A 26791-nucleotide genomic window follows, 5' to 3' on the forward strand; every position below is an offset into this window, starting at 1 on the left:
TTATAGCAATTTGTTCGTCTTTTGTAGCGATTTCTTCGTCTCTTTTAGCAATTTCTTCGTCTTTTTCAGCAATTTGTTCGTCTTTTGTAGCAATTTCTTCGTCTTTTGTAGCAATTTGTTCGTCTTTTTAGCAATTTGTTCGTCTTTTGTAGCAATTTGGTCGTCTTTTTCAGCAATTTGTTCGTCTTTTGTAGCAATTTCTTCGTCTTTTATAGCAATTTGTTCGTCTTTTGTAGCAATTTCTTCGTCTTTTTCAGCTATCTGTTCGTCTTTTTTAGCAGTTTGTTCGTCTTTTGTAGCGATTTCTTCGTCTCTTTTAGCAATTTGTTCGTCTTTTTCAGCAATTTGTTCGTCTTTTGTAGCAATTTTTTCGTCTTTTTCAGCAATTTTTTCGTCTTTTTCAGCAATTTGTTCGTCTTTTTTAGCAATTTGTTCGTCTTTTATAGCAATTTGTTCGTCTTTTGTAGCGATTTCTTCGTCTCTTTTAGCAATTTCTTCGTCTTTTTCAGCAATTTGTTCGTCTTTTGTAGCAATTTGTTCGTCTTTTGTAGCAATTTCTTCGTCTCTTTTAGCAATTTCTTCGTCTTTTTCAGCAATTTGTTCGTCTTTTTTTACGATTTCTTGGTCTTTTCTAGTAATTTCTGCGTCTTTTTCAGCAATTTGTTCGTCTTTTGTAGCAATTTGTTCGTCTTTTGTAGCAATTTCTGCGTCTTTTTCAGCAATTTGTTCGTCTTTTTTAGCAATTTCTTGGTCTTTTGTAGCAATTTCTGCGTCTTTTTCAGCAATTTCTGCATCTTTTTTAGCAATTTGTTCGTCTTTTGTAGCAATTTCTGGGTCTTTTTCAGCAATTTCTGTGTTTTTTTCTGCGTTTTTTTCTGCGAGTGCTCGGTCTTTTTCAGTAATTTGTGTGTTTTTTTCAGCAATCTCTTTGTCTTTTTCAGCTATTTTCTTGTCCCATTCCTGCAGGATGTCTTTTACTTTCAGAAGAACAGCATGGTCATTTTGTTGTTCGTTCTTAAGGAAAGAAGAAAGAATAAATATCAACTTTAGGTAAATGGTTGAAAATAATTTATAATTAAATAATTTAATAATTTAAGTTTATATAGAAAAAACGCAGGCATATGCATGCCTCAGTAATATGTGAACCAGCATTTAAAGTTCAGTTAGTTCCGTTAACTCTCGTGGGTTTCCGTGTCTTAAATTATGAAATACAATTGAAAAGAACAAATGAAATAACTGACAGAGAATTTCTAACGGAACTTGTTATCAACCAAGTAATCTTTAAATATGTTATAATGTTATAATATGCTATATATACCTGCCGTAACTTGAATTCCAAAAAAAATATATCTTTCTTCAAATTTGCTATTTCATTATTTTGATTCTGCACTTTTTCCCAGCAAATCGTAACCTTTAAATTGTAATATACGAAATTATAAGCACGTGCTAGTTGTCAGAATCAGTGTTATTAAAAGTTTTTACCGGGGAAGGCGTGGGGGAAATGTGACATGCACCCTCGCGATTTACCATGATAAAAACTTGTCACACGTCAAATTGCTTAGTTATTGGACAGAAAAATACAGCATCAACTTTGAGTAAGGCTAGTGATACTGTCGAAGCCAACAGATAAGTGACCGAAAGCTTGTTTTCAATAAATTTATATCCAGCATGGTCAGATAACGCGATATTTTTATTTATCAGGCTGTTTACAGATATATATAAAATTATATAATTACCTCTTTCTGTGTGAATTCCGCTTCCTTCTGCGACTAAAACATGTGAATTAGAAGAAAGTGCTACAAGGTTTTCAAATCATTTCTTGGTCACAGATTATTAAATGAAAAAGGCCACCAACATTACGTTGGACGTTATACGCTCTATACAGGGAAGAATGAACCATACAACTTTCCTAGCCTATTTCTTTTCTTGTGTGCTCGAGTTATGGTGTGTTTCGATATGATATATATATATATATATATATATATATATATATATATATATATATATATATATATATATATATATATATATATATATATATATACTATAAAAACCTGTTTGTTTTAATACAACTCAAAAACCACTGACCTGAAAAAACTACATTGCATGCAAGCAGGGCTAACTTAGATTTTGATATATAACACTAAATATAACTGATACGATGTTGACGGAGATACAAGCATTTGATGTCCCAGGTACTTTAAAATTCGTGAAAATATCGACAAGAATCAGCTATTAAATTAATTTGAAAATACTTGCCACTTCTCTTGGAAAGTTTTTAACTTTATATAGTGATTTTAACTTTAACTGTTGGCTTTACCATTGAAAACTTACTTTTAAAACTTAGTAAGAATTACTCTAAAGAATTTAGAAACCTCAGAGAACTTTGACAATTGCCAAGGAACCTTAAAGAATTGCGCGAAACAATCGTTTCTGCTTGTGAATCTTTGAATCGAGAAATGATCCAAAACGCTTTTGACTGGCATGATATCTAGAGCACGAAGGTGCATTCAGGCTCAAGAAGACGCTTTTCCTGATGAGTAAACTGTACTTGTTAATCATTTTGTAAATAAAAACACATCATTTTAGAAAAAGAATCAAAAAGTAAACTAAGACAAACAAGTGTGATGGTGCGTGCATGTCGTGGTACTCTGTGCCTAAAGCACAAATTTGAATCCTATGAGAAGGTCACCTTATATTTTTTTCTGCATAGTATTCATCCGTCATTATAAAATGAATTTACTACATGCAGTACGACTATAAGTGCAATAATACAATTACCTTTTGTTGATGGTATGCGTTGTCCGCTTCCAAGAAAGAAATTTTTTCCTCTAATCGAGCTGTCTTTGCCTTTTCTAGTTCCAACTAAATCAAGAAATAAAACAACACGCTAAATAAAATAAAATTAATCGTCACTTAGGCTATCAAATATAGTCCCCCGTTATTCAACCTCATGCACTTATATACTGTTTAATGCAGTACAGTTTATAAGACAATTTTGCATGAGAAATTTACTGTTAGATTGTTCTAAACGAAGACCGTTCAGTGTCTTTGTTTCATCCAGGATCTGTGAGCACGCAGTCAGCCTGAATCAACTCAGAACAACATGCTCACAGATCATCATGCACGTACATGACAAACAAGTGGCACTCACTCCATCCGTGTGACACTTTCCAAAACACCAAATTGGTTACATTCGCGACCGAAACATTAAATATATTTACGTCAAATACAACAATTTTTTAGTCAATGGACCGTATAAGAAAGCCACTGTTTTAGCATTTTTCTATATATCAAAATCTTTCGACACTATTGTGTATATTTGTATAGATCACATAATTCTTTTCGGAAAGGTACAATTGGTGCATGTGTAGATCTTCGCCGGATTGCCTTTAAAGTTACCTTTCAGGAAGAGGTAATTGGATAAACAAAATTAACATAAGTATAAATGATTGTATTTGTGGAATGTATACTATAATGCAGGACGCCGAAACTGATGGGCTATATAACACGGACAGCCAACCCTATTGCCTTTTACCAGCACGGATTGTTCTGCAATTTGTTAATATATCGAACGCCAGAATTAATGCAACTAATGGGGCTTAAGAAATGCACAATCGACTGGTGGTAAGAAATGTTCACATAATCGATGATCCCAGTTCACATGATCGATGATCCAGTTCACATGATCGATGATCCATGCATGCAGTTCACATGATCGCGCGAGTTAATTCCCCACCACCTACATCAATCCTGTCCCAATCTACATCTTTTGATGGTGTATATAGGAAAGGCAGTTTATCTACATTGGCTTTCAGAAGAATGAAAGGAACAACTCCACCTTATTTTTGTGAAAAACATATATAAATATGTCAGAATGATCTGGAAATAGATTCTGGAAAGCCCTTACGGGAGGATCATTACAGGATATCAATCCCCGAGTAATAATAATAGGTTTAATATTCGTTGAAAGAAGTAAATTAATACAAGTCTTTCCCTTTGACTGTTTTTTGGCTAACGAAGTATTTGAAAACCATTTAAACTCGGTTATGAAATGAATTTCTGAACTTCACACCGTGCAGTATTTCCTTTCGCGGTGATGCGAGATAGTGAAACTGCGTTGCCTAAATAATTTCACAATTTTCCCATCAAAACCAAGAGAAAAAAGTCACAAATGTATTAAAGAGCAGTAAACTGTGCACCAAAAATTATTAGACAACTAAATAAATTGCAAAATAATAAAAAAACCGTGTTTACAATACGTTACGTAACAGGAACAGGCCTAGACATGACTGATTAGACTGAAGCAAAGTTTGACGACGCTTCTGAAAATCATATATGGCAACATTTCACGAAAAGCCTAAATTTTTTAGCTAAAGCCCTGTGCTAAAGCTCAATCAACTAGGCCCAAATTGGTAGTTACTCGGCCTACATCAGATCTGGTCCGTACATAGTTGAACGAGATCTTCACTCGGTGTTGAACACTAAAAATCGTCGACGCGAGATAGTGAAACTGCGTTGTCTAAATTATTTCACAATTTTCGCATCGAAACAAAGAGAAAAAAGTCGCGAATGTATTAAAGAGCAGTAAACTGTGCACCAAAAATTATTAGACAACTAAATAAATCCCAAAATAATAAAAAACCGTGTTCACAATACGTTAGGTAACAGGAACAGGATAATTAGGACATGCATGATTGATTAGATTGAAGCAAACTTTGGCGACGCTTCTGAATCATGGCAACATTTCATGAAAAGCCTAAATGTTTCAGCTAAAGCCCTGTGCTGAAGCTCATGCCAGGCCCAAATTGGCTGTTAGTCGGCCTACGTCAGATCTGGGCCGTATATAGTTGAACGAGATCTTCACCGGTGTTGAAAAGTGAACACTGCATGCTTTATATAGAGTGCTTGCGTTGTCGCCTAAAAATCCCACCAAGGACCGTAGGTGTTTTTCTAAATAAGATGTTTTTGTGTCTTTATTCGCAAGTTCGCAACAGCCATTCAGACCATTCATATAAAATTATTTCGTCCTATATTCCCATTCGTTTGAAGACGCGCATATAAGTTAAATAATATATAAACAATATTCTCTTACCGGTGATGGCGATGCAGAAACACTTATGCTGCTGCTTTCCATTTTCCAAGGGTATACCAGTTGCTTTCGTACGTACGCGTCGACCGACTAGGAAATGCCTATTTATTAATTTGAAAATCTATTTGGCACTTCTTTATCGTTAGAAAATGATAGTTCACTGTCAGCTGTCACTGATGACTGACTAGCTCTATCTCTTTCGCTTTCTTTTATACCAAAAATTTCCTTCAATTTCCTAGAAATGGATGGTATTTTCCTTGAAATCTCCAGCGAAATGAAACAGCGAATGAAAATATTTGTCGGTTTTTAATTTGCAATCTACAAGCGATCTATAGAACTGCTTCAAAAAGATATATCAACCTGAATCGTTTTATCGACCCTACGTACTGAAAAACTCAAATTTGTGTGATTACGAGCAAGATAGGTAAAACCCCTTTTATAACAGAGATCAAAGGTTTGATACATTAGGTTCACGTGAACACTGAACAGGGATCTATTTATACGGTGTGGGTGCACGTGGACAGGATTCACGGGGCAGATATTGTTTATCATGCGAACACGATCACTGATCATGTGAAAAGGCCAACAGGGTTATAGCTACCTCCTCCGCAGACGCTAGGGAGCATTTCGGGCGATTTTGGAAAATGCGGATATTTTGAAAAATATCACCGCCCGCCATATTTGCCCGAAAAGAGCCTGCGGAGGAGGTTACGTAACAGCGTAAATGGAGGAGGTAAGTGAACAGCGTAAATGAGAGATGACTACTAATAGAAGTATACGTATGTGTGAAATGTTTCAATATATAACACCTTATTAATTTATTAATTAGGTGTTTTTAGAGTTAATAGTACATGGTTTAGAGACTAAATAAAAGTACAATACAACTCATTACCTATGTTATTGTCCAGGTTTATGCAAAAAATGGTTCCTTTCTCGTCGCGTGTCTATTGAATTTTAGCCAAACTTACCAGTGGCATTCGTCTTGCTAAGCTCCTCAACCTTGACTTGAAAAATATGTTAATTATAAGATTGCTATTGGTTTATCTGTGCAAAATACAATAGACATGTGATGAGAAAGGAACAATTTTTTGCATAAATCCACCTCAACATAGTTAGCGAGTTGTATTGTATAGTTTTATGTGGTCTCCAAACCATGTATATTCTATTAACTGTGGGTGTTTTCGATCGCGTGATATTAAATAGAAATTTCTATTTTACTGACGGTACAATGTAAGCTTCCACTGCACCGACGGTCTAAGCCCGTGCAACGTTCTTTCCATTACACTGTTGCTTTTAATAAACTCAACCACTCACAGAAGAATGGTTGAGAAGAATTTTTCCTCCACAAATACCCTCTCTAAGAAAACCTGTCATCTTTTTTTTTTCATAAGTGGCTCTTACAAATTGTTAATATCCTGGTGGCCAGCAAACCCAAAGCCCAGCCGTTGCAAAAATTGCAACAGAGCCATTGGCCATACATATATCAAACTTAAACTTGATGGACGTCGCCCGTGAACGCAAGCAAGCGCTTGAACTTTAGCAATTTTTGAGTACAACTATTCTAGAGTCCAGACCAGGAGTCAGTGTACGACGCTCGTAGATAAGTAAAATGAAAAGCAATTTAAAGCACTGATCGCAAAAACCTGAATTAAAACAGAACACGGCTAGTAATAGAACTCAGATTATTGAATAATCATTATTGCTATGGCCAAAATAGTAGATCGAACTACAGCAGATAACGATTACATAAATGCTCTTATATATAGTTTAAGAATTAGGATTACCTCTTAAAAGCATCAAGATCGCTTACACGATCTATGGCTTCAGTAGTCATCGTGGTCATTGCGCAACGAAATTCCATTGGCAAATCCAATGAAGCTATCTATATAGGCGAGCCGGTCGATCGATATATATGATCCACACCTATTTCAAGTCTTGTTGTTGTCAAATTGGTCTTTTGCTAGTCTTAAAAGGCTAAAGAACTCACATGTATGTATTTTGGGTATAGAGAAAGTCTTCCCATGCATGGTTGGAATAGCAACCGCGGGTTTGGCAAAATTTGCATGCATTGTTCAAAATTTGCATGTTCATGCACTCAGGCGCATTAGCTTAGTTGAAAACACAAGGGGTCAGTCAAGGCGATTGCTAAAACAAAGAAATGGCAAATCACAATTGCAAAGAAACGGAGCAGCGATGCATTTTAAATTAAAATGAAAGATATTTCAAAAGAAAGATATTTCCAATTTGTTGTTTACACAACAAATTTACAATGATAGTCGTGATTTTTAGTCGTGGATCGAAGCATTTCGAGTCTATTTGTGTCTATACGATGTTTGAGGATGAGTGAATTCATGCACGTATAAGAAAAAGGCAAAAACTATATACCACATATTATTCACAAATTTATTTAGCTGTGATTTTACAGTTAATTCTCAATCATTTTTGTTTTAAGTAACCGGCCACTATTTGACCATAGGCATATAGGTGGTGTGCAACTATTCTCGTGCATGGGACTTATATAAGGGCCTTATATAAGACAAAGACATTTTCACCATGTTGGATGACATTTGAATTGTAAAAGAGAAAATTTGTTAAAATCATCCAACATGGCGACGATGACGAAACGTGCACACCACCTATATAGCTCACTTACACCGAGTTAGTATAATACTAAAATACCAAAATACTCTTCGAAATAAAAAATCTTCAAAAGTAAAGGACTGTTTGCACGATCACGCTTATCCGAGTTACTCAAAAAGTGAAAAGATTTTGAGCTATATTAAACTTAAATCTTTACAAAACTAAGAAAGCTAGTGCTTACAACAGTTTCAGTACACAAAAATATATATTCACAAGAATTAGTGCTCATTTTTCAACTAAAAAATACTTAATACTCAAGACGTTTTATGTTTCGTTTAATCTCGGATAAACGGCATAATGTAAACTGTCTCTAATATATATATATATATATATATATATATATATATATATTATATATATATATATATATATATATTATTATATATTATATATATATATTTATATATATATATTTTTTTTTTTTTTTTTGAGTGTTTTCAGCTCCTAATAATTGAGCTGCAATTTTATCCCAACGCGGAATGCCTCACTGTCATATGCATAGTAATGACACGACGGTAAATTGATAAAGAAAAGCCTTGCGTTGTTAGCTGAATTTTATGGCGTCAGCAGTTGAAAAATATGATAGTTCAAGACGCTTTAAATGAGCGAACGGACGCGTGAGATAAAATTACACCTTAATCAATAGGCAGCTCTGTCCAGAAGATTCGAAATATATTGGTATTTTCATTTCTTTACAAAAATGTGTTACTCTGTGAAAACCAGCTCTATTATATTATTCATTCGTTATTATTAATTATATTATTCAATATTATATATATACCACTTGTCAAAGTTTGGTGTTCGAAAAGGTGTTCGTTATATACCACTTTGACAAGTAGTATATAATAAAAACTTATTTGCCGAGAACTCAGAAAACATTGTGTGTTGTGGACCCTCGACCATCGATATCTCGACGTAATATCGACAGGACTCGTGTCCACAAAACATGTTGTTATATGGATGCTGTGTATTTTAAATGTTATTGGTTCAGTCGTAGTCACATGACTTTAAATAAATGCAATGTTTCCCGCCAGGGAAACAAGTGAAAAATTGTCGCCCGCTTCTTGCCATAACAAAGTAAAGTGGGGTTTTTAAATGAAATTGTTGTGTAACATGTATGTTTTTGTTCCAAAATATAACAAAGCACTTAATGTACACTATACCTCGGGAAATAGTGAGTTTTGTTTTCCCTCGAGTCTCAATATTTCCTTCGACTTCGTCTCGGGAAACATTCAGACTCTTGGGAAAATAAACCCCACTATTTCCCTCGGGAGCATATACATTAAGTGTATAATGTTTCCTTCGGTCGCAGCAAATAAGTGTTAATTATTTCCCCTTCATCAATAATCGCGTGATAACTTCATTGCTTTCGACTTAGAGTTTTCAACAGTTAAATATATTGCAAGGTTAACTCCCATGAGCTATGCTCAAAAATGCAAACCGTCCTTTTTCAACACATTCACTATTTTTTTTATTTTGGAAAATAATTTGAGAAACAATAAAGTTGTGACGTAATTATTTGACGCGTTCATTATTACTACAACCAACTTACAAATGATTAAACTTTAAATATACCTCCCCGTTACTCACTTTTTCTCTTACCACTAATGACCTCGTTGGGTGACAGACAAAATAATATTTGCTTTATACGTCGAATTTTGGTCGCTCCGAATGCAATTAAGACAATTAGAATGCATAATAAACCTCATTAACTACGATTACGTCTACTGTTTAAGTTTCAGGAAAGCTTGAAAACCAAAGCCTCGGTAAGGAGATAAGATTCAATTTTGGGCATGCTTGCTCTTTATCTCTCATTGAATTTAAGTAAGATATAAAACGGCAGGTAAGTCGAAACGTCGAGAAGTGTTTTGTCTATTTTAGGCAGTTCTTATACCACATTTGATGCGAAATTTTCGTAGAAGACGCTGCTCTGTAATACGCTGATTTATATCCTTTCAAGAAAGACCCAAACTATATATATCATCTCATGTAAAATCAAAGCATGTGGTAATTTGAGAAAAAGTGAATAGACGGTTAGGTCATCTGGTAATAATCGTGATTATGTTTACTCTATTATATAGCTAACACACATTCACTAATTTCTAACCATGTATAAATTAACAAGCGCGCCCAGCGCGAAATCTAACGAAACACGCACTGCGAGTTTATTTGAACGCCTCATACTAATATCCAGTATAGGTCAGTGTTTTTCCCAGAAAAAGGTTCGTCAGACAAAGTTTCGCGTGAACGGATGTTCATAGCCTACCTTCAGGTCGATCCGTAATACCGATTCCCTAGCGCCTCTCAATCTGCTGCAGGGATTATTCCAAGGAAATTTTATGACCGCGCAAAATCGCAAGAAATGGTAAAATTTACGCAAATACAAAGTTGTGCCTTAATAAAAAGCTCTAGTTGCCCTGTATCAACATAAGAACACGTGTTGATTCGGCAACTCAGTTTACTTCATTTACCACAATACCGCACTGCACATGCAGAATTCTCTTAGAACTGCATGCACATTAATTATCATTGCACCTTAGCCCTTAGGGCCTGTTTACATAGAGCGAGTTATCCCGGCTAGGCGAGGTGAAAACTGCATATAATGAAAGACTAATCAGGTTAAGCCTTTGATGTGATACGCTTTTTACCTCGCCCAGCCGGGATAACTCGCTCCATGTAAACAGGTCTTTAGAAATAATCCCTGGTTCTGAGGCACTTGAAGAATGGTTTCGAACCTCCTATTTGGTATACAACATATACATGCATATATTTAACATAAATTAACATACATATATTTCTTTAAATCAACCTCAACTCCTTTCGCGAAAGGTGAACATCAATTTTTTTTTCATTTTTTTTTCTTTTGAAAGGTTGATTATGCCTCTTTACGGCTTTTCATTTTTTTGTGTTTTTTTTGCCAACTCATTCTCACAGCGCTATATTTTGCGCTACATTCAAACAAAGGAATAACTATACGAAATATACTCAAAGAGCTATGCATCCATGAGCTATGCTCAAAGATGCAAACCATCCTTTTTCTTTCGAAAGCTCGATTACGCCTGTTTGGCTTTTCATTTTTTTGTGTTTTTTTTTGCCAACTTATTCTCACAGCGCTACATTTTGCGGTATTTTGCGCTACATTCACAGGAAGTATACGAAATACGAACAATCACAATTCAAACGTGTCGAAACGTGCAGTGCCACGATTACACGCAGCCCTGTTTTTGGGTGTGCATGCGGGCGATACATATGTTGCGGGTGTATTGTATACAAGTGCTTATATATAATTCCGACATACCGTAGAAAACATTAACCGCTTTTCGCAAGCCTATGCATGTATCCGACATATGGTAAATATTACACAAGAACGACTATATTCTAAAAACCATTTCTACATGCACTAAAAACCTAAAGCACTAGTTAAAAGTCTATGTCTAAAATGTCCTAAAAAGCTAGCTACCATAGGCAAATGTTCACTACAATGTTCTAAACACATATGAAGATTTACTACAGGATACGCCCTTTCTCATAACAATACGAAACATACAATATTACTTACATCTAAATATCTGTGCTTAAAGACCATCTAGGATAGCTGTGCACTATATTAATGTTTCAAATACTGAAATGTATTAAATACCTTACCCTTAAAATGCGGCATCAAATTTTCAGTACTCAAAATGTCAACTGCCTTGGCTTCGCCACTACTAGTTGTGGTGCTGTCCAACGATGGTGCTTAAACATGCATTCACATAAATTTACAGCCAAATTAATCATTCGCCTCTGGAAAGTGGTCATTCTCTTCAGCACGAGGTGCAGCAACAACAGGCGGCTACAATGGAGACAGTTTAGGTCACGCAAGGAAATACGAATATAACAAACGAATCTCTTTTATAACCCATTTTAACTAACTCATAACTCTACCCAGGAAACCTAAACTATTCGGTAATTGGCAGGTGCAAGTCAGGGCGGTAGGCTTAACTGTATATTCATACATTCGTTTCATGCCCGACTTATTTCTTTTGTGCGCTATTGTTTACGTTCCTATATACGCGGTAATAAACATGAATATATGAATATACAATCCCCCCTCCCCAATTAAGCGGTTTAGCTACGGCCTTCGTGCAAGTATTCTTTTCTCAAAGCGACAGTAAACTCACATTATCCTCATTAGGCAGCTGTTGTTGTGGTACTAAGTTTCGTGTTCTGTTGATCTAATAAAAGAAACGAGCTGCAATGACGCCGAATGTTTGTTGATTGGAATCATGGAAAAGGTGAAGGTTCTTTTCACCGGAATCGCATCGAAGCTTAAGGAATCTTTTCAAATTAAAGATATTACTTAAAATACGCGGTTACAAAACATTGCGAGGTGTTTAAACTAAACATACGAAAATAAACTGTGTTTGCGATTTGCGAAGACATATCATTATTATTTGTTTCTTCTCCATGTTTCTTCTCGTTTTCTATGTGTGATAGCGATCATTTACGCATGCGTGAAGTTTGATAAGACTACAAGAAAACACACAAATGCCTACCATAAGTCGAAACACTTGACGCAGAGCTCCATCGTATTGTACGCGATCTTCATGATCCAGGAGCGATATGTGTAACTGCACAAGAGTCTCCGACATTTCATTCAATCTCGTTTTGTAAAGATCAATCTAGACACAAAGAGCTTCAGTTTTTTACATCCACCAAGACACAAATTCCTTTACAGAAGAGAACTTCAAGAAAACCGAAATGCACGTATATTATATTAATGATCACTGAGTTAAATAGCTAGGTTTTAAAACTAGAAATGTAGTATCTCAACTGGGGAGGGGTTATATATAAGCGCTATAGTTACGTGAACAAAACCAAATTTTCTGCTCGATGGAGGTAGATTATCGATTATCGATTAGATTTTCTTACCGGATGAAATAACCCAGAATGATATGATAACGTACCTGTTCCTCTTGTTGCTCCACTTGTGAATACAAGTCATCCCTTATCTTTAGCAGATTAGTTCTACTTATTTTCGATTCATCCGAAGCACGTTTGACCTAGACGAACATTTGCAGATAAACAAGGTACAGACTATAGTATATTAGTATATTTTCAGTATTGAAAAATGGGCTTTGAGCATTCTGATTGGCTCCCTCAGCAGTAACTCTGAGGCAATAGTTACTGCTCAGAGCAGTTTGAGCAGTAACTATTGCTTTTCCCCAAAAAAACATGGCTGAAAATACTCAAAATCAAAATTATATTCATAAAATAAACACGTGTATCAGTTGTATTTATAAATAAAACTTTTTCAATACTGAAATTATACTAAAACAATTAGTCGCCTCAGGCTCGGTGATTACAAGTCTATATTCACTTCGCCTTCGGCTCAGTGAATATAGGCTTGTAATCACCTCGCCTTCGGCGACTAATTGTTAAATAAAGCTTTCAGTGAAACTATCGATATAATGTATTCCGGTTCAATCAAGTACAGTAAAGGTCTGTTCACACGATCCAATTTTGTTGGATCCAATTCACCTCTGACGTATGAGATATAGTCAGTTATTGATAAAGCAGTACTGCATTGGCTTCAGTGCATTTGCTGCCCATATAAACATTACAATTTTTCGTCCAGATTGCCGTTTGGTTTTTCATGCAAATGGTGTGCATGCAAAATAGGGAATTACCGCGGTGTGTATATATCAATGAATATTATTTACCTGTTGTTCTAAGTCTTGCTTCTCTTTCATCAAACCATCTATAGTTGTTTGCATCGCTGTGAGTTCTTCTTGCTTTTCACGTAACATCTCCTCACACGCTGCGAACTGTAAAACAGAAAGCCGTAAGCATCGAACGTGTTATTTTACTCCATCTATTGACTATCTTTAATAGACTGTTATATCCGACAGTTGAAAATTACTAGCAGTGAATAGTAGATGCAATCAGAAACAACAAATATTTAGCCGTTGTTCTGACTCAATTGAAACTTCCTCCTTTAAATGATCTATAAATAAATTAAATGCATTTGCAATTCTTGTTTTTCATGCAAATGGTGCTGACCGCTATAACAGGGAATTAATGTGATTCATATTATTTACAATTATTTACCTGTTGTTCTAATTCTTGCTTCTCTTTCATCGAACCATCTATAGTTGTTTGCATCGCTGTGATTTCTTCTTGCTTTTCACGTAACATCTCATCACACGCTGCGAACTGTAAAACAGAAAGCCGTAAGCATGTAGACGCGTTATTTCGCTCCATCAAGGATACTGATCAGTTGAAAATTACTAGCAGTGAATAGTAGATACAATCAGAAACAACAAATATTTAGCCGTTGTTATGACTCAATTGAAACCTCCTCCTTCAAATGATCTATAAATACATATTTGCACCTCTTGTTTTTTATGCAAATGGTGCTGACCGCTTTTACAGGGAATTAATGTTAAAAACTATTATTTACCTGTTGTTCTAATTCCTGCTTCTCTTTCATCAAACCATTTATAGTTGTTAGCATCGCTGTGAGTTCTTCTTGCTTTTCACGTAACATCTCATCACACGCTGCGAACTTTAAAACAGAAAGCCGTAAGCATGCAAACGTGTTATTTCACTCCATCTATTGCATGAATATCGTTACTAGACTGTTATATCCGTCAGTTGAAAATTACTAGCAGTGAATGGTAGATGCAATCAGAAACAACAAAAATATTTAACCGTTGTTCTGACTAAATTGAAAGTTCCTCCTTTAAATGATCTATAAATTAAATGCATGCATTTGCAATTTTTGTTTTTCATGAAAATGGTGCTGACTGCTTTTACAGGGACTTAATGTAAATAATATTATTTACTATTATTTACCTGTTGTTCTAAGTCTTTCTTCTCTTTCATCAAACCATCTATAGTTGTTTGCATCGCTGTGATTTCTTCTTGCTTTTCACGTAACATCTCCTCACACGCTGCGGACTGTAAAACAGAAAGCCGTAAGAATGTGAACGTGTTATTTTACGACATCTATAATATCTACATATCAGCAAGTCTGTGGCAATAATATATGCAAGTATAATATATGGTAATTATTAATCAGCAAGTCTGTGGCGTTTCTGGCTGCGTAGGTCTAGAATACCGGTCAGTTAAAAATTACTGGAAGTGAATGGAAAAAGCAATCAGACCCACAATGAATAGACCTTTCTTATAATGACGTCAAACGCGGAAAATCTGATGTTACACGAAATTTGATTGGCTTGATAGTTTTGTGCAGCCAATCAAACTTCGTGTAACATCAGACTAACGTTTGACGTCATTATGAAAAAGGTCTATTCTGATGCTCCTTTTACCACAATAATAGTCAATATATATAAGATTTGATTTGGTCGAAAAACATTTACCTGTTCTTTCATTATATTTAGCTAGAGTGGATTATATTTAGCTAGAGTGGATTATATTTAGCTAGAGGGGTCCAATCATCAGGAATACATGTATATTATCTGCTGCAATCATTGCAAAACTATTAAGAGTATTTGCCATTACACACTTACTTAATGTTACTAGTACCACAGAGCATACAGAGGTTTGACCTTGCATTAATTATGCGTTCCTAGCGGCCATTTTATGATGTTGTTAGCCAGTGCGCTAAAGAGAGGCCCTATCCCCCCGAACATTATAAATAGCCATCGCTATATAAATAAACAGATCGCTCCCAATCCTATACTCTTCTAAAGGATAAGGACTAACAAAATCTGGTTTTGAGAAAAAAATTGAGCAACGTTTTTGTCAAAAATACGATTTCTCCAGATAGTTCTGTCTCGGCTGTTTATATTCCATTCATGTGTTCAAGCCGCCGCCATATGCATGCTTTCCCGGGGGGAGAAGGCCTCTCTTGAGCGCACTGGCTAAGCCAGGGGTACGCAAAATTAACGGCAGTCAAACCTCTGTATGCTCTGTGCTAGTACCTTGTTTACCAACCATACTCAATCAATTCTTATAAAAGAAAATTTAACTTCCACAAAATATTTACCCATTGTACTGACTCAAAAACTTCCGCATTCAAACCATCTATACTGGAAAATTTAATTTAGTTGCAAAACATTATACCTGCTGTTTAACTCCAGATTTTCTTTCTCTAAATTATCTATATTCCCTTCTTTGCCACTACTTCACGCAAAATGTTATCAATTTTGATGCAAACTGTAAAAGATGCAATTTTTTTGTGAGGCCATCTATTTAGGTAGTCCAAATTTCATTATTCTCAAATCCTCCTGAGCCTGAAATCCTCAACTGATTGTTACCCTGAGTTGCATGACCTTACCAGTGACACACACCCCCTATGTCCCTATGTGCATGTCAGCTGTGACACACAGCCTATGACACCCTCAAACACCCCCACCCCTTAGCATGTGATGTAATTGTCAAGTCAAGTATGTACAGCCCCTAACAAATGTTAATGCATGTTTACCCTGTTTATCAAGTTAAGTCAGCCAATCATGCAATTCATTCTTACATAAGATTTTACTATGCAAAAACCATTTAATCACCATTTTTTGTGACTGATCAAGTTCCTTTTTCAATTGATCATTATGTTCCAGCACTGACTCTAGATCTTTTTGGCTTTTAAGCCAATGGCTGTTACCCTAAAAAGAGCATGTAAAACAACACATATTTAATTAAAGGCAAAAAGCATTTTACAAAGCATTTGAAACAATTAATATAACAGTTGTCATGGATATGATTCAATATAGTGATATCACATTATAAATGCATGTTTATTACCTCTTGTAATTCCAATTTTAAATGATATATCTCTTCTTGCATTACTAAGTTTTTTTGCTCTTCTTCATGAACCTTTTCCTCCAAATTTGTACACTAGTTAGTGGAATATATTTGTACAAAATAATTTAGCTGTTTTAATTTGATTAAATTATTATCATTCTAAAATAATAAAATTATTTCAATCACTGGCTGACATGGGTATGTGTGTAAAACATTCTGCCATTTCCTTTGACATTTTTTTTCTCAGTAGGCAATGTGCATTTAATATATATACCTTTTCATTCAATGCCATGTTTTCATTTTGTTGCTAAAAATGAAGCCTCCTCGCCGGTTCTTCGACCTACGTCACTATTCCCTGTCTTACGGGGTATTAGTTTGCCGGCCAAAATAAAATGGCTACCCAAAATCGCTATTTTCGATGCAGTTTCGCCTTTCAAAATATATCAAAAACGACGCAAATCAAACTCGTTTATAAAAAATATGAATTATACTAGTAAACTATACTTCTTATATTTATGAAATAAATTGGTCGATATGCACTTTATAAGTGGCTACAGTCCGTAGAATAATTTAATTAAGGGTTAGAGACTGTTGTGAGTGTTTAGTTTTCAAATAAACGCACGCGCTGACCATACAATGAACGAGAAATTTCAATACGCTTTGCATGTTTATACTCTCAATCGCTATTTCTTTACGTAAATATCAAGAACTGTCGGAATATTTAAAACTATACTTTGGATTTGTGTAGTCTATACTTCCAAGTTTCAACTATTAAGAATGTAAAAATTTACCTGTTCTTCGAGTTCAAGTATCTCATTTTGTAATTCATCTTGGATAAAGTTCATTGTACGTAGCCGAAGCTGCATATCCATACTTTCTTGTGCCATACGCAACATTTTACCCTAAAAAGTTCAATAAGGCAACATAAATTACGTTACAAATAGGTAAAAACCATTCACTAACTAAAATATTTATAATCTTGCAACTGCAAGTTGTGTTGCTCTATACTAAGGTACTGACGTCACAGGGGGTTACAGGCAGGGGCAAGGTATGGAACAACCCAACCACTAGTTAGCGAGCCGGAAAACTTATATATAATCAATCACAACGCATCCCTCAACTACCACTCGTATATCAGATCCCCTTAAGAACCACAAATCAAACGCTTTCAACATAATAAAGACCTTTAAACCCCTAGAATTTACGTGCATCGAGTGAAGTGCCAAAAATCATAATTGATTTGCTTTCAACATATAAACAAAGTCTTAAATTAAAGAACAGCGCGAAACTTAAATATCGAAGTACAGAGCCGAAAGTTCACAAACTGCATGAACAAATGATGTGCTCGGATTACAAATCTTTAAACATTTATACAATACCATGTTGTATAATTTCAGTGATTTCATTCAGTTCATTAAATTTTCAGCGAGAGCTAAGGGACCGGTCATTATTTATACCCAGGGTTGGGGCCGAAGAGAAATTATTTTAACTGCCAAAAATTCACCTACCCAACCCAACTTGAACCAGAAATTTGGATACCCCACTATTTTTAACTTTAAAAAATTTTTACCCAACCCTGGCAGAAATAGTGCATTGTGTGAAATGTGCTAATGATGTGGAACATGTTAGTAATCAATTTATGAAAAGATTTGATTCAAGCACTGTTCGTGAGAGTGAGGAGAAACGTAAACTTAAGAGAGCAAAGGAGCAGAGGTCAAAGGCAAAGAAAAAGAGACAAACTGTCAAAATGTCAAAACCAGTCAGGCTTAATGTAGAAAATGATTCATCAAGTGATGATCCAATTGATATTCTTTAAACAGATGATGAATTTTAAGTATATTTTGTTCAATTTCATATCTTCAATATTACATTGTTGTTATTTTGAAAAATTGTTACAATTTTCTTTTTACCCAACCTTTTATGTCATGGATTTTTCAGTTACCCAACCATTTTCTCTTCGGCCCCAACCCTGGGTATAAATAATGACCGGTCCCTAATGACACTTCAAATTTTCAGCGAGAGCAAATCACAGCAGTCAAGTTGCTTTAAAAATAACAATTTATAACGCAATATCACCTCTAGTTCTTCTATCTTTTGTTTCATTGTTGTGTTTTGTTGTTGGGCAACAGTTAGCTCGTCTGACTATTAGGTGTAAAAGGGATAATTGTTGTATTAATAACAATACGAGCCATCTTTACGAACTTTATCTATCCTTTGTGGTAAATCGGTAATAATTTCATGTCCAGAGACCACGAATAAATCCTAAACCTGGCCCTAACCCTCACCCAACTACATAGTGATACTAAAGAATTAGAATCAAGGATTATATTCGTGGATTCTGGACATGAAATTAACAGTTTACCTTTTGTTCAAGATCAGCCACAATTTTAGTAAGAGAAGATTTTTCCTCCTCCAAACGCTGAACATTATCCTGATTTGTTAACATATCAAGTTGTCTTTCGTTTATCTCACGTACCAGGGTTTCTCGCAAGTTCTCGTTCTAAATATGTTAATAGAATGAAAATGCATAAATAGTATGTTGTTCTTCAAAAGACCATTTCAAATTTACACGTGCATTGGAACATAGGATGCACACACTTTCTGTGAAATGCTCATGCATGTTCTCGACAATTGACACTTGAGAAGTTTTCCCATTTTAACACATCATTCATACTGAATGACGAATGAGATTTCTGTCTTCCTAGATCATTTACTATAGTCAAATTGATCAAGAATAACCTTTCTTATATAATGTCATCAAACGCGAAATGCCAGATGTTACTTGAAGTTAACTGGTTCCGCAGAACTAGCAAGCCAATTACACTTCGAAGACAATATGGAAAAGCATTTCATAAATTTTCATGTTTCTTTCAGTTAACACTGACGTTTTACCCCAAGGCCAATACCATGCATGCACACACCGTTTTCACTGAACCATACATTTAGAGATAAGGTGATATCCTCCAACTCTCACTCGCTGAAAATCATGTATAGCATTCTTTTGTACAAAACGGGGACGCGAACAAATCATCAATGGTTACGTTTATAATTTTACCTCTTCTACTAGGTCCTCATTTTTGTCCACCAAGGCTTCATTTATTTTCATGACATTCGTCATTTTCTTTTTTAATGATTGAATTTGTGCATCCTAAAATTTCGTAGTTTGACTTATAAGGTTTTTAAAGATTTTTCATATTCCTAGTGAAAAAGTATACTTTACATATGTATGACTAACATATTAACTCTCCTGACGAAGGCCCTTTATAAGTCGAGAGTTTTTCGTTATTTTTGGCAATTGGACCACAAGGACCTGCATTTCCATGCCGACTGAGAAACTCTATATATGTTTGGGTCATTGGCGTTTGGGAGACGATTTAGGGAGGGGGGCACATATTCATATATTCGTGTTAACAGACCTGTCAAGACAATGGATTTGAAAAGAAATTAATCTTGCACAACATGAATATACGAATATGTGCCCCCCCCCCCAATTATCGTCCCCCGTAAGCCACTGTGTGCGCAATTTTTTTGCTACATCGTGCTTCTATAGTCACGGAAATTTCTTTCAATTAGTTCGTCGGTCAATAGACTTCTTCCAGGTTATAATCATAATCCTTAATTAATAATAATCCTTCAGGGTTAGTAGTTAGGTAAGGGTTTTGCATCAAAATGACATTTGTGGATTTGGGGCATGCATGGATGTAATAAGCTTGGGAGATTATCGCGTAATAATCTTAGGCTAGGTGGTTTATCAACATTACCTTATCTCCGATCTCTTCAGTCGTCTTTTGCAATATACCTCTCTCCTCGTTAGAATTCTTACAATAATAAGTTAGAAAATTTGAAGATTAATTTATAGTCGTGTCAATACCTCTTATTATTATATGGCTGAGGTAAATGCCGCTTCTTTAGTTTAATCCTGGAATTTTAAAAGCTAGTGATGCGAGACGATCTATTCATGTGCAATTGAGCAACAATTTCCGCTGTCTCGACAAGAGCTTTATAAGTTTATATTCGCACTTAGAATATGTATCAAAATATTAGAATATGTATTAAAGAATATGTACCAAATCTACGACGTGGACGTGACATGAAAACAGCCACTAGTGTTAGGAAACCAGTTTTAATTTGTTTTACACACGGCTTTGACTTTGTTTAACAAAAAAGAGTCTATAATTTTCATCCCTGTTGGGAAACCGTCGAAATTAGAGCAGTTTTGTTTCACGTCCACGTCGTAGAATTTTATCTTGCCCGCTGTGAAAACATTCATTATAGAAATCAAATTTTGGAAAAAGAAACGAATAAAACTAAAAGCTATATGCCGTACAATGACGAAGAGGAGCACTCCACGAGAGTTGTACTATCCTGGGGAAGCAAATTACCCAAATCGGCAAATGCCGCGTTTGAAGCCGAAGAATCAACGCCAAACCTCGTTAACCATTAACCTCGTTTGCTCGGTCTGTACCACTGGTCTGTACGGGAAAGCATTACCATCGGTTTTTATCGCACAAACCTCGCTCCTTCGTCGCTCGGTCTGTACGAAAAACCTCAGGCAATAGTGAATACTTTCCCGTACAGACCTCGCACTCGGTTAATAAGTAGTCAATCTTTTGCGAATATTTATTGAGTATATATACCTTTTTCATAAGCTTTAATTCTTTATTTTCGCTTTTGACCTTTTTGTAAAATAGTTTTAAACAATATAAAAAATAAGTTACGATTATACTGAACACAATACAATTTTTCAAGACACAAAATTATCTTTACCCTTTCGTTCTCCTTACGAAGTTCATCATTTTCACTTTCCAGCGATGCAATTTTTTTGTCATGCGAAAAAATTGCATCCCTTATTACTTCTTTAAATTGTTCTTCTTCAACAATTTTAAGCTGTTTTAAAAAATGATTATTAGAAAGAGTAATTAAATATTTGGTTGTTCAACACGTGAAATTAAGCGTTACATTTCAGTTGATGTTGGTTTTTTTTTATTTTTGATATCTTTACTTTTCTAATTTCATCAAAATCTGTTATACATAGTGTTACACATGTTATACAAGATTAGCAGCGGTTACGGACCAGTTCATGGTCTAATAATGTGTTGCATACATTTTAACATGTCAAGCACTGCATTTTTTATGCTCAATAAATGTTTAATTTGTGTACCAGCAAAACAACAGAAAAAAAAATTACAACTTATTTCTCTGCAATAGAACAGTTTGGATGTAGAAGTAAAATAAAAATTGGCCTTATCCAATCTGAAAACTGACAAAAAGTTTATAAAAAATCTATGATATAATCATAATATAGTTGAAAACCTGTTTTTTTCTCCTTTCCTTCACAATTTGACGCTCCCTGAGAGGCATATTTCCAAGGCTTAGACATTGTAATGTCTCATCATTATTATTAACCTACAAAATGATAAAAATCATACCATAAAATGTGACTTTTAAATCTGCACTTTAACCTTACAATCCAGATGTACTATAAAAACTCTATGAGCCAGTTATGTTTGTAGAAAAAATATAAAAATATATTCCTAATTTCTCAAACAATATCTATTACTAACATCAAATGTCACAATCACTAGACGTTATTGTATTTTATTTTGGCATGCAATCATATGGTTTGTGGTCTACCTTGAATAGCTATTTCAGTCATTGAATACAAAAATAAGACCTTTAATTATTTGGAGGTGATGTCAATGCAATTATATTATAAATCATATTATAAATTTTACCATTTCAAAGGAAAGTTCCTGGTTATATCCAGGTTTGTACAATGCTATCTGATGGGAACTAGAACTCCTTTTATTATCTTGTGGAAAATTATTTTGTGTCTAGAAATAATGAAGTTGGTTACACAATGGCAGGGATGAAAATAAGGAAAACACATTCCACTGGTAATTTTTATAAATTCTAATTAGGAAAAATATTTGAGAAGTACTTTTGCAAGGAAAGATTGGCATTTAGATATACTTGAAAATGTGTATGGTGAAATATATAGTGAATCATGTACTGTTTTAAATTTAATGATTAATTTTTGTACTATTATGCCAGCGACATGCAGAAAATCATCTACATGGCCAAAAACTAACAGCATGGAACAATCAACAATGTTGTGCTGCCATTATTGTCAACAACATTGTCAACAACATTGAACAATGTTGTTGAAAATGAATCGGGTGTAACAATATAGTTGGATGTTGATAACAAGTCTGAACAATGTGGGCAGCACAACATTGCTCCATCCTGTTCATATCAATATTGCGTCAACCTGATTGTTTTTAGGTGTGTATATGAATGAAATTGTGATAAGCAAATTTAATCTACTGACAAAAACTTATGTTTACGTAGGTAGAAGATGAACCAAAACCTGTTTCTGTTCCCTTTTTTTTTGTAATTTACTTTTCTGTAAAGGTGTTTCACAACCAACTACAGCAACTAGCCTAGGTGATGTCTCTTCATCAACCTACAAAATGGTAAAAATCAATACTTTGAGCTATATACTAAAAGAAACTATAAAGATCTTGTTTATTAAAATAGACATCATTGTTTCATTTGTTTGCACTATATAGCTTTCTTATTTGCCATTTTCTATTTTCTAACACAACAACCACATTTAATGTCCTATTATGTCCAACATTTGATTATAAAAGGTCTGTCATCCTATGGTTGATGTCATCCTATGGTTGAACAAAACCCAATCTAGATAAAACCTGGTAGATATCGTTACAGAAAAGTACCACTGAGCTGTATTAAAATTCCAGTAGTTTATATTTATTTATTGAAAAAAAAATTACAACTTATTTCTCTGCAATAGAACAGTTTGGATGTAGAAGTAAAATAAAAATTGGCCTTATCCAATCTGAAAACTGACAAAAAGTTTATAAAAAATCTATGATATAATCATAATATAGTTGAAAACCTGTTTTTTTCTCCTTTCCTTCACAATTTGACGCTCCCTGAGAGGCATATTTCCAAGGCTTAGACATTGTAATGTCTCATCATTATTATTAACCTACAAAATGATAAAAATCATACCATAAAATGTGACTTTTAAATCTGCACTTTAACCTTACAATCCAGATGTACTATAAAAACTCTATGAGCCAGTTATGTTTGTAGAAAAAATATAAAAATATATTCCTAATTTCTCAAACAATATCTATTACTAACATCAAATGTCACAATCACTAGACGTTATTGTATTTTATTTTGGCATGCAATCATATGGTTTGTGGTCTACCTTGAATAGCTATTTCAGTCATTGAATACAAAAATAAGACCTTTAATTATTTGGAGGTGATGTCAATGCAATTATATTATAAATCATATTATAAATTTTACCATTTCAAAGGAAAGTTCCTGGTTATATCCAGGTTTGTACAATGCTATCTGATGGGAACTAGAACTCCTTTTATTATCTTGTGGAAAATTATTTTGTGTCTAGAAATAATGAAGTTGGTTACACAATGGCAGGGATGAAAATAAGGAAAAACACATTCCACTGGTAATTTTTATAAATTCTAATTAGGAAAAATATTTGAGAAGTACTTTTGCAAGAAAAGATTGGCATTTAGATATACTTGAAAATGTGTATGGTGAAATATATAGTGAATCATGTACTGTTTTAAATTTTAATGATTAATTTTTGTACTATTATGCCAGCGACATGCAGAAAATCATCTACATGGCCAAAAACTAACAGCATGGAACAATCAACAATGTTGTGCTGCCATTATTGTCAACAACATTGTCAACAACATTGAACAATGTTGTTGAAAATGAATCGGGTGTAACAATATAGTTGGATGTTGATAACAAGTCTGAACAATGTGGGCAGCACAACATTGCTCCATCCTGTTCATATCAATATTGCGTCAACCTGATTGTTTTTAGGTGTGTATATGAATGAAATTGTGATAAGCAAATTTAATCTACTGACAAAAACTTATGTTTACGTAGGTAGAAGATGAACTAAAACCTGTTTCTGTTCCCTTTTTTTTTGTAATTTACTTTTCTGTAAAGGTGTTTCACAACCAACTACAGCAACTAGCCTAGGTGATGTCTCTTCATCAACCTACAAAATGGTAAAAATCAATACTTTGAGCTATATACTAAAAGAAACTATAAAGATCTTGTTTATTAAAATAGACATCATTGTTTCATTTGTTTGCACTATATAGCTTTCTTATTTGCCATTTTCTATTTTCTAACACAACAACCACATTTAATGTCCTATTATGTCCAACATTTGATTATAAAAGGTCTGTCATCCTATGGTTGATGTCATCCTATGGTTGAACAAAACCCAATCTAGATAAAACCTGGTAGATATCGTTACAGAAAAGTACCACTGAGCTGTATTAAAATTCCAGTAGTAACCAGTTATCTATAATATATTTAAGGTTGTTTGGGTGAATAACTTGTTTTAAGGAGTTAAAAAATATACAATTTTAGTTGACTGTTCACGAGCTTCCAGGTCATTGTAATGACCATGGTGGTAATTTCGCCACTATATCATAACAAATATAAGTTGTCAAGCAAATTTTATCATTAATCTTTTACTCAAAAGTTTATTATAAAAAGTTCCAACAGAAGTGTTATTTTCTGCTGGCTAAGGTACGAAAGAAGCAGAAAATGTTCTCTCACACACTCGAATGTCAGACTCGATTGGCCCGATGTGATCACATCATATGATCGAAACGTAGTATAAACAGTCAAAGAAAAATAATCATACACAAGAAGTCAAGAACCACCTCAGTTATATAACAAATATGTACCAAAATCAACAATAAAACACGAGAAAATAAAACGCATTTATATTTGACACACACACATTCGTACTTCGTACCTCTAGTTCTGTTCTACTACTCTCAGTCAGTTCGTGTTTTAAACCCGATGCTTCCATACTCGTACTTGACATAACGATGTTTACAATGATAACAGTCAGTATTTGATTTATTTGGACTTAGGAGTGACCTTTCCTTTCCCAATGAATGAAGACTGAAGAGAAGAGAATGTCGCAATCGTCTCGCAATGCCTTTATTTCACCGGTCACGTGCACTGAGGTCACGTGTTTTTCGTTGCAACCACTGAGCTATGTAAAGTTTCTGGAGCACTTGCTCTTGGCCACTGTGGTTATAAGCCCATGTTACGGGTCACGGAATATATAATTAGAATCGCGGAAATATATAACACAGTGTTTCCAGTTTTCTGTGTTTCCATGTTTCTATGTTTCTTATTTCTATGGTTCTAGTTTCTATGTTTCCAGGTTTCTACGTTTCTGTGTTTCTACGTTTCCGTGTTTCCACGTTTCTGTGTTTCTACGTTTCTATGTTTCTATGTTTCCACGTTTCTGTGTTTCTGTGTTTCTGTGTTTCTGTGTTTCTGTGTTTCTGTGTTTCTGTGTTTCTGTGTTTCTGTGTTTCTGTGTTTCTGTGTTTCTGTGTTTCTGTGTTTCTGTGTTTCTGTGTTTCTACGTTTCTACGTTTCTGTGTTTCTGTGTTTCTACGTTTCTACGTTTCTACGTTTCTGTGTTTCTGTGTTTCCATGTTTCTGTGTTTCTGTGTTTCTACATTTCTACGTTTCTGTGTTTCTATGTTTCTATGTTTCTATGTTTCTGTGTTTCTATGTTTCTATGTTTCTATGTTTCTATGTTTCTATGTTTCTATGTTTCTATGTTTCTATGTTTCTATGTTTCTGTGTTTCTACATTTCTACGTTTCTACGTTTCTGTGTTTCTATGTTTCTATGTTTCTGTGTTTCTACATTTCTATGTTTCTACGTTTCTGTGTTTCTGTGTTTCTGTGTTTCTGTGTTTCTGTGTTTCTGTGTTTCTACGTTTCTACGTTTCTGTGTTTCTGTGTTTCCATGTTTCTGTGTTTCTACATTTCTACGTTTCTACGTTTCTGTGTTTCTACGTTTCTGTGTTTCTGTGTTTCTATGTTTCTCTGTTTCTATGTTTCTATGTTTCTGTGTTTCTACATTTCTACGTTTCTGTGTTTCTACATTTCTATGTTTCTACGTTTCTGTGTTTCTATGTTTCTATGTTTCCATGTTTCTATGTTTCTACGTTTCTGTGTTTCTGTGTTTCCATGTTTCTGTGTTTCTACATTTCTACGTTTCTACGTTTCTGTGTTTCTACGTTTCTGTGTTTCTGTGTTTCTATGTTTCTCTGTTTCTATGTTTCTATGTTTCTGTGTTTCTACATTTCTACGTTTCTGTGTTTCTACATTTCTATGTTTCTACGTTTCTGTGTTTCTATGTTTCTATGTTTCCATGTTTCTATGTTTCTACGTTTCTGTGTTTCTGTGTT

General features: G+C 34.5%; 3 protein-coding genes across 4 annotated transcripts; all 3 read right to left on the minus strand.

Moving 5' to 3' along the window:
* Nucleotides 1–6926, minus strand: LOC114526833 (interaptin-like). Its single transcript, XM_028548360.1, has 2 exons — nt 6903–6926; nt 1–1014 (listed from the first exon to the last, which is right to left on the minus strand). Exons 1-2 carry the CDS (start codon nt 6924–6926, stop codon nt 1–3), a joined length of 1038 nt encoding a protein of 345 aa, XP_028404161.1.
* A 3610-nt stretch (nt 6927–10536) lies between these two features.
* Nucleotides 10537–14672, minus strand: LOC114526917 (putative golgin subfamily A member 6-like protein 3). 2 transcript variants are annotated; one of them, XM_028548460.1, is made up of 8 exons: nt 14570–14672; nt 14175–14279; nt 13823–13927; nt 13435–13539; nt 12679–12774; nt 12268–12393; nt 11893–11946; nt 10537–11564 (listed from the first exon to the last, which is right to left on the minus strand). In XM_028548460.1, exons 1-8 carry the CDS (start codon nt 14654–14656, stop codon nt 11502–11504), a joined length of 741 nt encoding a protein of 246 aa, XP_028404261.1. In that variant the 5' UTR covers nt 14657–14672; the 3' UTR covers nt 10537–11501. The 2 variants fall into 2 exon arrangements, with proteins under 2 accessions (XP_028404261.1, XP_028404262.1); XM_028548461.1 differs by lacking the exon at nt 14175–14279.
* Nucleotides 14673–15859: 1187 nt separating this feature from the next.
* On the minus strand, nt 15860–25473 carry LOC114526834 (putative leucine-rich repeat-containing protein DDB_G0290503). The gene is made up of 17 exons (XM_028548361.1): nt 25329–25473; nt 24459–24554; nt 23822–23920; nt 23400–23492; nt 22848–22943; nt 22213–22311; nt 21791–21883; nt 21245–21364; nt 21115–21153; nt 20239–20295; nt 19533–19625; nt 18840–18977; nt 18554–18619; nt 17269–17379; nt 16478–16570; nt 16243–16338; nt 15860–15895 (listed from the first exon to the last, which is right to left on the minus strand). The coding sequence occupies exons 1-17, from the start codon at nt 25398–25400 to the stop codon at nt 15860–15862; spliced, it is 1497 nt and encodes a 498-aa protein (XP_028404162.1). The 5' UTR covers nt 25401–25473.
* Between the last annotated feature and the right edge of the window lie 1318 nt (nt 25474–26791).

The sequence above is a fragment of the Dendronephthya gigantea genome, unplaced genomic scaffold, assembly GCF_004324835.1.
Source record: "Dendronephthya gigantea isolate DGI-Jeju-01 unplaced genomic scaffold, DenGig_1.0 000042F, whole genome shotgun sequence".
NCBI classification, from domain to species: domain Eukaryota; kingdom Metazoa; phylum Cnidaria; class Anthozoa; order Malacalcyonacea; family Nephtheidae; genus Dendronephthya; species Dendronephthya gigantea.